The following is a 12,953-nucleotide window of genomic DNA, read 5'->3' on the forward strand; positions in this document are numbered from 1 at the left end:
AATTTACATGTTTGGTCTGAAAAGACAGCTTACACTCAAGTATCTCACTTAATAAAGATGTTACGTATCATGTAGTTTTAATCTAGACATTATAATAAAATTTTTCTTTCAATTATAGTTTGAAAAAGAACAAAAATGCATGAAGATTGTTACTGAGGTGCTGGAACACATTCAGAGAAGGGCTAGGATGCTGGTGAATGGTCTAGGGCATAGATCTGATGAGGAGCAGCTGAGGGAGCTGGGGGGGCTCAGCCTGGAGAAAAGGAAGCTCAGAGGGACCTGAAAAGAAATGGTGTCAAGTTGTGCCAGGGAGATTTAGGTTGATACTAGGAGAAATTTCTTCACTACAAAGGTGGTCAGACACTGGAATGAGCTACCCAAGGAGGCGGTGGAATCTCCATTCCCAGAGGTGTTCAAAGGCACACAGATGTGGCACTTGGCCACATGGTTTAGTGGTGAACATTGTGGTGCAGGACTAATAGCTGGATTTCATCTCAGAGGATCAAGCATAAGCCCTTCCATCCTTAAGGATTCTCTGACACGGATAGCTTTTGTTGAGGCTGGAAGGTATTTTGGCTACAAAATGTTAATCAAATCACATTCTATTTCTGAGAAATGGTGAAGGAGGCTGGCAAAAAAAGTCAGTTGCAATTAAACTGCCCTCGTTGCAAATATAACGGTTACTAATCTCATGGTTTGGGTTTTTCCTTCCTCTCCCTGCCAGTGAAGGAAGTGCACAGTGGAAAAGGGCACAGAAGGCTCAGTTCTCAGAATATGAGTCCAAGTTTTGGTAGCAAAACTTTTTAAGTCCAGAATTGGAGCATCTCACTGGTGAGATGCAAAACAAGATGTTTTAAGAAATTACTTGTGATGGGCTACAAACTACCTACTAAGACAATCTGACAAAACTAATGCTTGAACTACAGGGTACCAATCACAATAAAGGGAGGTTCTTGCTTCTTACAACACAGAAGCCTCTCCTTCAATACAGCTGCTTCAAACTCCAATGAGCCTCTATGAAACTGCACCTCAAGATCCAATTTTCTATCTAACAGTAATAAAAGTTTCCAGTTCCTGAAGCTTCCGCATTCATTCCTTTGCCTCCTTAACCTCAGAAAATGTCTCTTAAAAGAATTAAGGCTACCTGCTCAGAGACTGCGTGTTGCTATGGTCACAAAATCATCATTAGCAGTCTGTGCTGGTACACTTAACTTTGGGAACCTTACAACAGCTGTAGATTAAGATTGGCTAACAGCAATGTGCAAAGTAACAGTTTAGACTGCCTATTGTGGGGTAGACAAGTGTATTTGCTAGTGATAATCACTATCACAACACTGATGCTCTCAGCACAGGTCACTCTTGCCAACTTCGGTTCCACTAAAGCCCTGACGAATTTAACTCCATAAAAAGCATAAGAATTGATCAGATTTACGTCACAGAATAAATGGCTGTGTACACCCATCCTGATCAGATCTATTTTTAGTCAACAGAACACTCCACATATGCTGCAGCCCATCCTTTTTGAAACATGGCTGCTGCTGCCAGACTTTCTGTAAAACACATGGATGATATGGATACTAAATACTAGAAATGTGTTTGCCAACAATTCCACTCCTGCTGCAAACCCCTGGCACTTCCTTTAGCTTACGTGGTTTCTGATATGAAAGTATATACTTTGAATGCAAAGAGAAGTAATTACTTTTCTTTATAAAGTAATATGGATGTTGAAGATGAAACTGAAGATTTGTCACATCTTCTCAGACCATGGATAAGATGAAGGGTTTAATTTTTTTTCTGTTTGTTGGGTTTTGGGGTGAGGGTATGAAAACCTAGGAGACAGATACAGCTTCCATAACCACCTCAGTGTTAGTATAAATCATGGTTGCCACCTCATCTTCTAACTGTTTTCATAAAATAAGGACTAGAAAACACAGGCTAGAAAGAAACAAACGCTGGGTTTTGCAGAGTAAACCCCAGGATTACTTATGCCCCCCCCCCCAAAGGATTTATTTTTACACACATGTATATATGTACACACACATACACACCTGGGATTATAAACGCTGTTTATAAGGACACACTTGCACACTCCCTAGTATTACCTTTATTACCCAGCAATCTTTCTTGAAGAAAGGCTCAAAACTGATCTACAGGCTAGAGGTGGCAAAGGTTACTAACAATTTTCACATCAAAAGCAGACACATTTTATAGGATCTCCACCTAGTAACTGGAAGGGAAACAGGAAAGAGTACGTAGCTCACAGAGTATTTGGAATTAGCACTGGAATCTCCCAGGTAATCCACAGAGCTATCAGTCAGAATGCTGAACAACAGGTACTCATTTGTACTTTACTATCCCATGGATTATCCTTGGCTTGCCACAACGAGTTCCTAGCAGCACTGCTGTGTTTATATATTAAATGAAATGGGCCTCATGGATAATTCTTCTTCAAGATTTGCTAACAGATCTGCACTCTTTTCCACTCAACAGGTCTTTTGACTGGATATACATGTATATTTATCTTCCTAATAGTTAAAAGAAAAAAATCACCATCAGGATATTTTTACTTTTCTCTGGTTGAGAATAGTGAACAGCATTCCAGAGAGTAGACAAAGAATGGCTGATTTAAGTACTTTGGTATTTTCCACCTTTTTCTGCTTTTGTGTTAGAGTATCAAGCCTGTGCCACTGATTCCTATGTTAATTAAATTTGGCTGTCACATCTATGGGCATCACTAAAGATATCAAAGAATGTACAGACTGATGTACAGGACTGTGTAACTGATGAGCTGAATCCTATACAGATTCAAGAAGGCAGTTCATGGAAGCTGAACAGAATAGTGAGCCTGTACTTCTAGAACTGTATCTAATGAAATCTGCTTCCTCTTAAAGGCAAAACAATTAAACAAAAAACATCAGCAGAAGCACAAAACTGAAATAACCTAATATTCAAATGATTATTTTAAAAATAAAATACTTACTTGTTTTCAAATACAACTGTGAGGGAGTCCTCATGAACATCTTTGATAAACCCCTAAAACAAAAACATTTTTGTTACAAGAATGCATGTGAAATCAAAAAGGCACCAATTTCAATACAGCCTGAAACTGAGCCAAAACCACCACTAACACTGAGGTTCCAATTTAGGAAAGCTCCAAGACACACTCCCACTCTTTGCACGAGGTTGATGATATTCTTAGCTGCCTATTCCAAGACGTGCAGAGCACAGGGATTGCTCCCAATGACTGCTCAAATCTGACCAGCACATTTACAACTGAACTCCCTATCCAGAGTTTCTTACTTTACCCACAGCTGTGCACAGGTGTTTTACAGGAACAAAATGAGAGAGGTCCAGGCAAGAGCAGTTATTCAAATGGCTGTGCACAGCACTATTTGCTTCATTGGTGTTCTTCCCAACACAAACTGAATCCTGAACAACTGTCCCTCTGAGCAGTACAGCGGCCAGTTTGAATCACACTTGGCAGGAGAGGCTGCCACACAGCTAGTTATGGTATCATCTTTCAGGTACTAAATTGGGACTGGATGAGGCCAAATGCCTGTAGGACCTCCCAGGAAAACAAAGAGAATACAGTATTTCATGGATTTTTTGTGCTTATATGTAGGGGGCATTGATTGTGCCAAAAACCTAAAGACAAAGATCAACCTCACTGAGTTATACCCAAGTATCCATGCAAAAATTAGGCTGCTACATTTCTCTATTATGAAAGGTAGGCATGCTGAAAAAAATAATAGTAAAAAAAAAAAAGATAAAAGGAACATTACTCCTGCCTTTGTTCCAGCCTGGTATTTCCCAAGTAGAGGTGGTCAAGGAGGACCCTGCAGTTCTTAAAGGAGTAAGAAAGCTGCATAGCTAGGTTAAGACAAGTTCCAGGAATCTGCTGAATGGATTATATCCCCTTAAGAAACTGCCAGCTGAGGAGGATGAAGAATATTTCAGCTGTGCAAGGAGCAACTAGCCCACTGAGGTATTATGTGTCAGCTCAGGGAAAGATAAATTTTGACACAGTAGATCCCTCCATGTAATGACAGACAGTAAAGGAGCCCACACTGACAGCTGGCTGCAAAGGGCCTATAAAAACAAATCTCCTTTTACCTGAGCTCATACTCGGTCAGTGCTCTGAAAGCATTTGCTCAAAACCTGCTTTTCTGCTCCCTGGGCTTCCCTCAAACCCATCCGTCAGCAACACAAAAGACTGGCTCTAGCAGAAAGCACACTGGTAACCCTCAACAAAGCAGGTCACCAGAAATCATCTTGTTGAACCACCTAGTGTGCTCCTAATAAAATAAGCCCTCTCAAAGGCCATCCTGCCACTGCAAGGGAAGGCAGGCAAATCTTCTTCTTTGAAAGGTAAGCAAGTGAAAAAGTTGACAGTAAAATACACCCAGAATCAGGGACTTTCAGTTTCAAGGAAACTGGATGGGAGTATAAAGTTATGTCTGTTTAAACATGTAAAGAGCATAAAAAATTTTACTGCCTAAAGCATGTGTAAGCCAGCAACAGAGATAAAGCAGAACTTCTCCCAAATTTATGCTACCAAGAGTTCCCTTCAAACATGCCCCAGCATGGGGACAAATTAACATGGCATACAGTGCACAAAACAGGAATTACTCTGCTACAATTCATCCAAACTCTATACAGGGACAAAACATTGAAGTCACAGCACTGAGAATCAACTTCATGCAGTCCAGCATTCTGCTACATGACAACTTATCAAGAGACAACAGCATTTACAGGGAGAGATTAACTCCCTACCAGAGACAGCCATTTATCTGCATTCCAAGAGTCTGTGATTCCATACTAGTCTCTGCCTCATTATGCTGCTTTACTTCACTTATTTCATAGCTGAATCTGGTCTTCTGTTACTGTTGTGTTCTCACAGTACTCAACGTGTTTCTAAGGTCAGCCTATAGCAGCTAAAATTTTATTCTGCAGAACTGAATTCAGTTCTTTCCTTTGCTAAAAAGCACAACTTCAGAATCAAAAGAGATTCCAATTCAGGTACCATAAAACATCTGATTAACATTCAGAACTTAATGCTTGGTAGAGTTTAGAAAGTTATTAATCCACTGACTGCAGATTTCATTAATAAAACAAAAGAAGTGAAGAAAAGGAATCCAACTGCATTGACTTTTGAGGATTTAAGACAATTAGCCCATTACCAGGTGAAGTGTGGGATTCTGTGTAAGTTACACACAGGTTTAACAGTTGCAACCAATTTTCAAGCTAGGGTCCCACTGAAGAATGCCAAAGCTGAAGCGGAACAGTAATGCAGAGATGCGGCTCTCAGCAGCCCAACAGCTGACACTGCACAAACATCAGCTGCATAAACAGAAACCTGGGACAATTTTTAATAAAATCTAAAGTACAACTTCCAATAAAGAGTGCGTACATTTTACAACACCATGTGGGTTTCAGGAACTCCTTCACAGAAGGAAGTCTTTCAGTTCAAAGTGTGCATGCACACTGCTCTTCCCTCCCACAGGAGAATGTAATGCAGACTCACTGCTGGCAGACACGTAGGCAGCAACTGCCTTGGAATTACCTGCACAGCTTTTTCACTTGGTATTCCCAAACTCTTTCACTCCCTAGTATAATCAAGCATAACATCTATCAAGTATGCACTTCAGGTCACAATTGCACATATGTAAAGTATTAAATTATATAATTATTACTTAATTTTATTGTTGTGAGGTCTGAAAAGTCTGATCGAAGTCTAACTGTACAATTACTTCCTACTACTATCAATTTCTCTACAGCTGAGGGGATGAAATCACATTTACAGCAACTGAAACACAGCAGTCTATGAGGTATTATGGACTGTATGGTCCATTTGTAATAGAACTAGAAATAATGATAACTCAATGTGACTTTCAAATAGTTTTCTAAGAAATTATTTCATTATTGTCAAGAAGGATGTCAAAAGTATCATTAGAACATTTTCTGAAAGCAAAACTTCCTGCATATGACTTTCCTACCTTCAACCCTGACTATACACATGATCAGCTGTATATACAACTTCCAGATAAAACCAGAAAGAGATTTCATGAGTGTCAGGATGAGATTTAGTGTAGTTTTTAAAGAAGTCATCATAGAGTCTATGATTATTAAATTAAATTAAAAAAAAAAAAAAAAAAAGGTTTTACCAAAAAAGTGTGACATTAAAGTATTTACTAACACAAACCAGATTTTTTACATGAAAAGTTATAGTAAATCCTATAAATTCACAAGAATTTCTCCAGAAGAGGTGTGATGAACATAAAACAAAAAACTAAATAACCTGAGTTTCAATTAGGGAGTTTTGGAGTTCTTTATTTGTGAGGTAACCTATATAAATAGATTTGCACTAATCATACCTGATACTGTATCAAAAACATTCTCTACTAAATTAAGTAATGATGCATCACCTTAACTTTTCCTCTAATGAACAAGGTCCTCCATTACTGAAATTTAATTTAGTAGTGTTGCCTGAGACAGGTAATGCCAGTATCTGAGTTTGAAGAGTACTATGTTCCTACACATCATTCCATGTACCTCCAGTGACGAGGCAGAGCTAACAGGAGACCACCAAATACATCATCAATAAACACAGTGGCAACAAAAAGAGTGAGGATTTGTAGTATCAGCAAGTAAGCTTACACATAACCTTTGTGTGTCTTTTATACGACACACAAATCTGTGGAGGGCAAGAGGGGAAGAAAAACTGACATGACTTCATCTTGCCAGACCTCTGATTTGGCCTGTCCAGATATTAGTGTCAGTCATCCCGTTTGTGCTGTGAGCTGGATCTCTGGCAGTCCATGTATGCCCTGGCTGGAGCAGCCCAGCTCAGGAGGACAGGGGACTGTACTGTACTACAGGCTATTAATGTCCTGCTGGCTCCACAGGCTCCTGGGTTCAGACCTGTCTCTGCCACTCACTTGGCAGGAGCCGGGCTCCCAACACCAGCACCTGCAGAGGGAGGGGATGGGAGAACCAGCCAGTCTCGCCCAGGGCTGGACAGGGTGTGCAGGGTGAACAACGGGGCAGGAAACTCTCAACCAATCATTTGCACCAAAATCACTGCAGCCGAGACTTCCTCATTTCATAACAGACACCCACACACACTCTTTCCCTTTTACCTGGGTTTTGCCCATGGATTTAGGATTAGGATCTGCTGATAACATAAACGGATCAAGACTTACTAAAGTGCCCTTAGAGTGAACTGTATGTCTGTGTGTGTATATGCACACACAACTTTTTTTATTTTTAAATCCAGTTCTAGGCAAAGTCACAAAATCTGTAAAACAGGTAGACACAATCCAAGTTCCCTCTCTATCCTACTTTCTGTAAGTTTATCTGACCCCCAAGTAGGGTGGATCTAATCTAAAAATGAGGTGCTGTTAGTTTAGCCGCAAACTTTCTTTCCAGGGACAGCCACTGTGCTGGCTTTTGAGTCCTGCATACCTGCACACTAAAACTGTATTAAAATCACCTTACCCACTACTGGACCAATTTCAAACAGCAAACACTTCAGCATCTGGTACCATGGACTGTTTCTGAACCAGTGACATAAAGGCCAAGCAGCCTATATCCAATTACCAAGCCTTTCACTCCTTTTCAGATGCAAGAACCCTTAGTGTTTCTAACACTGAAACACAACTGTTTCATGTAACAAACACATGAAATAATTATTACTAAATGATGATCATGCTGAGCCCCCAAAGGAAAAAAAAAAGGAAACTAAAGCAAACAAAGGAAACTTGTAAATAATCAAACCACTGGACAAGAAAGACTGAACTTGATATTATTTTCATTACAAGTGATTAGCTGCACTAATAATAGCAAGCAGCTGTGGCTTACTGCAAAACACAAACACTACAGGCAGGTATCAGGAAAGAAAAATATCCTGAACTATCACATCAGTTTTAGCAACCACAGTTTTATTTATGACTTCACTGCTTATTTCCATCCACAATCACAATTACCACATGTAAATTCAAGGATACTTCTGACAGTTGTGCAAGAGCTTCAGCACTGAATCCCCTGGTTTGGGCTTACTCATGGAAGTCTCCATGACTCATTACTTACACTGCTTCATACGCATCCTCCAAAAGGGCTAAACTTCTGGAAGACACCTTCCACTGATCACGTGCCTCAGCAATCAATAACCATTCCCTCTGGCATCTCCTTTCTATCAGCCTAAAAGGCTCAAGAAACAGCTCATCAAGAGCAACAATGACTACAGCTACTTCTTGCAAGACTCCACACAACTTTCAACTAACTGATCAGGAACAACTCTAAAATGTCTAAAATTTCCCACCCATATAGATGTAAGGCTAGATGTAATAAAAAAATGCTGAGAATTATAACACAGTCGAGATCTTTAAAGAAAAACAAAGGTCATTCCAGTTACAGTTTCCTGGTGTAGTAATTGGGTATGAAAAGTGCGTAAACTACACTACTAATGACAATTTCCTATTTTAATAGCCATCAAGTTAAAAACCACTCAGAGCAACTCAAGTTGTTTGCAAAGCCACCAATTAAAAATTGTAAGAAAAATTTAAAAAAATAATTATATTTTTATTGATGCATAAACTTTCTCTCCCAGAGTTGCTCATCAAGTTTTGGCTCTACATGTGGAGAAATGGTGTATGCTATTCACTCATAATTTTCTCCCCTTAGTAACATTTTGGCTTGTGTCTGCCTTGAGGCTGATGGCAACTCCTGCTACCAGCACTTTGCTTAGTCCTGTTACCAGAACAACTGCACCTCTTGAAAGAGGAACAGGCCAACAAGGAAGCACTTCAGAACCTGTAAATTAAGGCTGAGTTCTATTTTAATTCATGGGGTTTTTTTCCTCTTGCATAATCTGAACAGCTACTACTGTAGAACTTAAAGAACACAAGGGCCTGCAGCACACCAGAGCCCATTTTCCAGCACGAAGTCCCTACAAGGAAGAACACAATGGATCTTCCAGTCGTTCAGATGCCACTGAAAGACTCAGAGGAATTGATTTGATGTTCAACTTATGTACCTTGGTCTTACTGTAAGGTCCAACTTATTTCAGGGAAGCTGACATGGGAAATCATGAATAATGTGAATCACCAGGCTCTTAATTTGCATATAAGTGTGCACATAAAGGCTGATGGAGACACTGAGTAAAACAGAAGTTTTTGTCTTGTTCTTCCAAGACCCTCCACAACTGGCAGGTCCAGAGGCAATGGCACAAATGGGAACATGGGAATATCTATATGAATGTCAGGAAACACTTTTTTTTTTTTCCCCACTGTGAGAGTGACTGAGCAGAAGCACAGGTTGGTTGGGAGGTTGTAGAGTCTGCATTCGCAGAGATATTCAAAAGCCATCTGGACATGGGCAACGGGCTTTAAGTGGCCCCACCTGAGCAGAGGTGTGGACCAGGTGAACTCCCACAGTCTCTGCCAGCCTCAGCCATCTGTGATTTTGTGAATTACTTCATCATCTTAACGACACAGTGAAGCATCATCCTGAAAACGCAAGACAAGGCTGGGAGTATTCAGCTTTCACTCTCTTCACCACATTCAGAAGCCAAAGAAATCCAGGTATTTTTGATCATTCCATACATTAAAAAAGTCTGCTCTAATGTCCCAAAGACAAAAACTTTTCTGCCATCTAGTCCTCACCTAGAAAGCATCAACTTTTCTACTGTCAGGAAGCTCTCACAGCACCTTTAATATATGCAAACCCTTAACCAGTGGTTTTCAGCAACCCTGTCTGTTCTCCCCTGTTCCACAGCACAAACCTCCCCATTTTTCAGAAGCCCACAACCATTCTGAGCCCCCCCCACTGCCATCTGCTCTCCAAAGAGAACGGGTACTCAATATTGTGATATATACAAAGTCTTCTGAGCTGCAGGAAGTGGCTCAACACTGGCTCTGCTGTGTAATGGTTGAGAATATGGAATAAAATATACGGTAAATGCTGTCCTGCTCTCCAGATTACATTGCATCTTTAAAGCAAATGAAAAAACGAGAAATCACAAATTAGTTTGGTGATTTAGAATACAAGTTTAAAATTAAAGAGATCATAAAATTTAAAAAGATCATAACATGCTTTCTCTTATAATTTTTTTTAAATTATCTTAGGATCTACCGTAACTGTCCACTGATACATGAAAACTCAAAATGCTTTTCATGATGCATGAATTTTAATAAAGAACATTAATTTTCCATACTAATTAATTGCAACCATAGTGTATACATATCATGTATGTTCTACCTACACTTATGAAGAATTCCCTGTAAAAACTGAAGAGCAATTATTAGAGGAACTAAAGAAACTATAGAGTACTATCCACCATGGTCATACCTCTAGTAAATAGTGAAAACCCACTGCAATGCTCCAATAGATTTAACCACTACATTTGTTCTACTGCAGGAAAGTTGCAGATCGCAGTAACAACTCATTAAAAGAAAATCTCTCACGTAATTGTTTACATAGTTGTTTTTATCTCTATTGGCATAGCAGGTTCTTTCTGATCTCATTTTCATGGGGTTATGTCGTGCTAATTAATCAGACTGGTCTAAGGGAAAACATCAAATCTCATCCCATCTTACAAATTCTGCTTTTTCTCCTCAGAAAACTTTTGCCACCTTCCATAGAACAGCTTAGAAAAGATGGGCATCTTGTCATTATGTTGCAATGATCAATGCTACTGGTGCCTAAAATAGGACACTTCCTAAAAGAGACTGACACACCTCTTTGTTTTAGGTCACTTTAAACAGCAAGTGACCTAGGAGCGTTACCTAGTTCCAAAGCAAATGCAAAACCTCTGCCTTCCTCAAGAGTAAGACTCACAAAATGGAGTCACTGACACACACACTTCACTGCATTTAACTCACAAGAATAATCTTTTAAAATTGTGTTTGTTTAAATGATTTGGTTTGGGAAGTTTTTTTTATGGGGGTTGTGTGTTTTTTCCCCCCTCCACATTAAGAGTGGATTACTCTGAGTTGGGGCTTTGATTACTGTGCATCCAATCATTCTAACCTGCCTTCATCCACCATGAAGATGCCATCCCTGGACTTAATCCCCACTTCATTAATCTCAAAGCCATTATGTCATTTTTAATTAAAACTTCTGCTTTTTTAAATCACTGTTCACAGGGCTAAAACACATAATAGTGCTAATCCAAGTCTGATAATTCCCACTGACTTAGGAGAGATGTCATCCTTGCAGATTTTAGATCAAGTTTATTGTAGCAAATTCTGTGTACACGGGTCCCTTCAGTCCAAAAATTCAGCACACCTCATACCCCCATGTGTGTGAAATTCCTCTTAAGCACAAGAACAACTGATCCATCATTTGGAAAGTTGTCCAAGACCACAAGGTATAAAATGGAAAGCTAAGAAAAGTGTTTCTAAATTCTGGGCTTCTTCATGGTCGGGGGGAAAATCCATTCTATTTAGGAGTATCCTGTTCTAGATGCAAATGACTCTGATGTCCGTTTCTGCATGATACTTCAAGTTCAACCAAAAATTTATCTAATGTATAAAATATATTATCTACTGATTTTGGTAAAATTTTCAGAGGGTTTCTCACCAAGGGGATGCAGCTTCTCCCACTGTATTCTTTCCTCATAAGGATATCTCCCATTTGTCTTGGCCAGTCGAAAGAACTAACTCCTGAAGTCAGCTGGTTACAATCCCTTACACCCAACTGCCTCTACATACTGTACAATCACCACATGATTCCCAAGCCAAATCCACAGCTGCACACAGGAAATTCAGAAGGGAGGGAGAGGGAATTAAAAGGGACACCCTCACACCAAGTGCAGTATTGCCTGTACAATACCACACTGTGCATGTGGTTAGGCACAATAGCTAAAGAGAGTCCCGAGATTAAATCCTCCCAGAACACAGCCACGCTGCGTGCTCACAATACTGGCTGGAATCAGCCCTTCTGGAGAGGAAGACAGGAGCCTACTGCCATAAAAAGAGCTGGGATTCTTAAACATCTGAAGCCAGGCTTAGGGGAAAATGACTGACAGGCAACAGCTGAGAGTATTCTGCATTGATCCTGTACCATCCTGGCATTCCAGGGAGGGTGATGGTGAAAGAAGATTTCTGAAGGCATAAATAAACCCGAAATCTTAAAAAAAAAATATATTTAAAATATTTAAAAATCATTATTATCGCCCCGGTTCACCCCATACCACCCAAAAGCCCCTGCATCTTCCAACACCAACCCCCCCACACGCCCACCCACCCTTCCCAACAAGAAGGCTCAGGGAATCCCCGCGCAGCGCATCTGCTCCCCCCGGCCCCGCCGGGGCTCTGCCTTCCCCACACACGAACCTCCCCTGCGCGCAGCCCTCACCAGCCTCGTCACCGCCGCCCCCCCGCCGCCGCCGCCCCGCTCCATCCCCGCCGCCCCCGGCCCCAAACCCCCCGAACCCCGGCACCTTCCCCGCTCACCGTCCCCTCCCCCGCCGCCCTTCGGCCCCGGCCCCGGCCCCGCCGGGCGCGGAGCCGCCCGCGCCGCCCCCGCCGCCGGTACCTTGTAGAAGGCCCCGTTGGAGCCGCGCACTTCCACCGTCAGCTCCTCCATGTTGGGGCCGCAAAGAACGCCGGGACGAGCTTCTAGAAACTGTCACCGCGGGGGGAGCGCGCGGCGCCCGCCGGGGCCGCGCCTCCGGCCCCTCCTGCTCCTCCGGGCGGGCCGGCAGCCGCCGGAGCGGAGCGGAGCGGGGCGGGGCGGGGCGGGCTCTCCGCTGCCGGCGGAGCGGGGCGTTTCCTGCAGGAAAGGCTCCCGGAAAGGGCTCCCCACCGTTACCTCTCCGCCCGCCGGCACGGGGCTGAGGGGGGAGCGCGGGTGCGGGCGCTGCGTGCGGGCACGGTGCGGGGCGGGCCGTGCTTTGCAGTGAACGCCGCTCAAAAGGCCGCGCCTGAGGGGGCACCTTCGGCTCCTGAGCC

At 42.0% G+C, this 12,953-nt stretch overlaps 1 protein-coding gene across 2 annotated transcripts in view; it reads right to left on the reverse strand.

Moving 5' to 3' along the window:
• FXR1 (FMR1 autosomal homolog 1) overlaps positions 1-12,643 on the reverse strand; it is a 33,691-nt gene extending 21,048 nt beyond the window's left edge. For both annotated transcript variants that reach the window (XM_042042184.1, XM_042042183.1), the window contains exons 1-2: positions 12,538-12,643; positions 2,981-3,033 (exon numbers count right to left, since the gene is read on the reverse strand). In XM_042042184.1, the coding sequence (XP_041898118.1) occupies positions 2,981-3,033; positions 12,538-12,588 (104 nt within the window). In that variant the 5' untranslated portion in view covers positions 12,589-12,643. The remainder of the gene's footprint in view (positions 1-2,980; positions 3,034-12,537) is intronic.
• Positions 12,644-12,953: the final 310 nt, after the last annotated feature.

This window comes from Corvus kubaryi, unplaced genomic scaffold (assembly GCF_017639235.1).
Source record: "Corvus kubaryi isolate FWS band 111438036 unplaced genomic scaffold, C.kubaryi_AGA036_p1.0 37397, whole genome shotgun sequence".
NCBI classification, from domain to species: domain Eukaryota; kingdom Metazoa; phylum Chordata; class Aves; order Passeriformes; family Corvidae; genus Corvus; species Corvus kubaryi.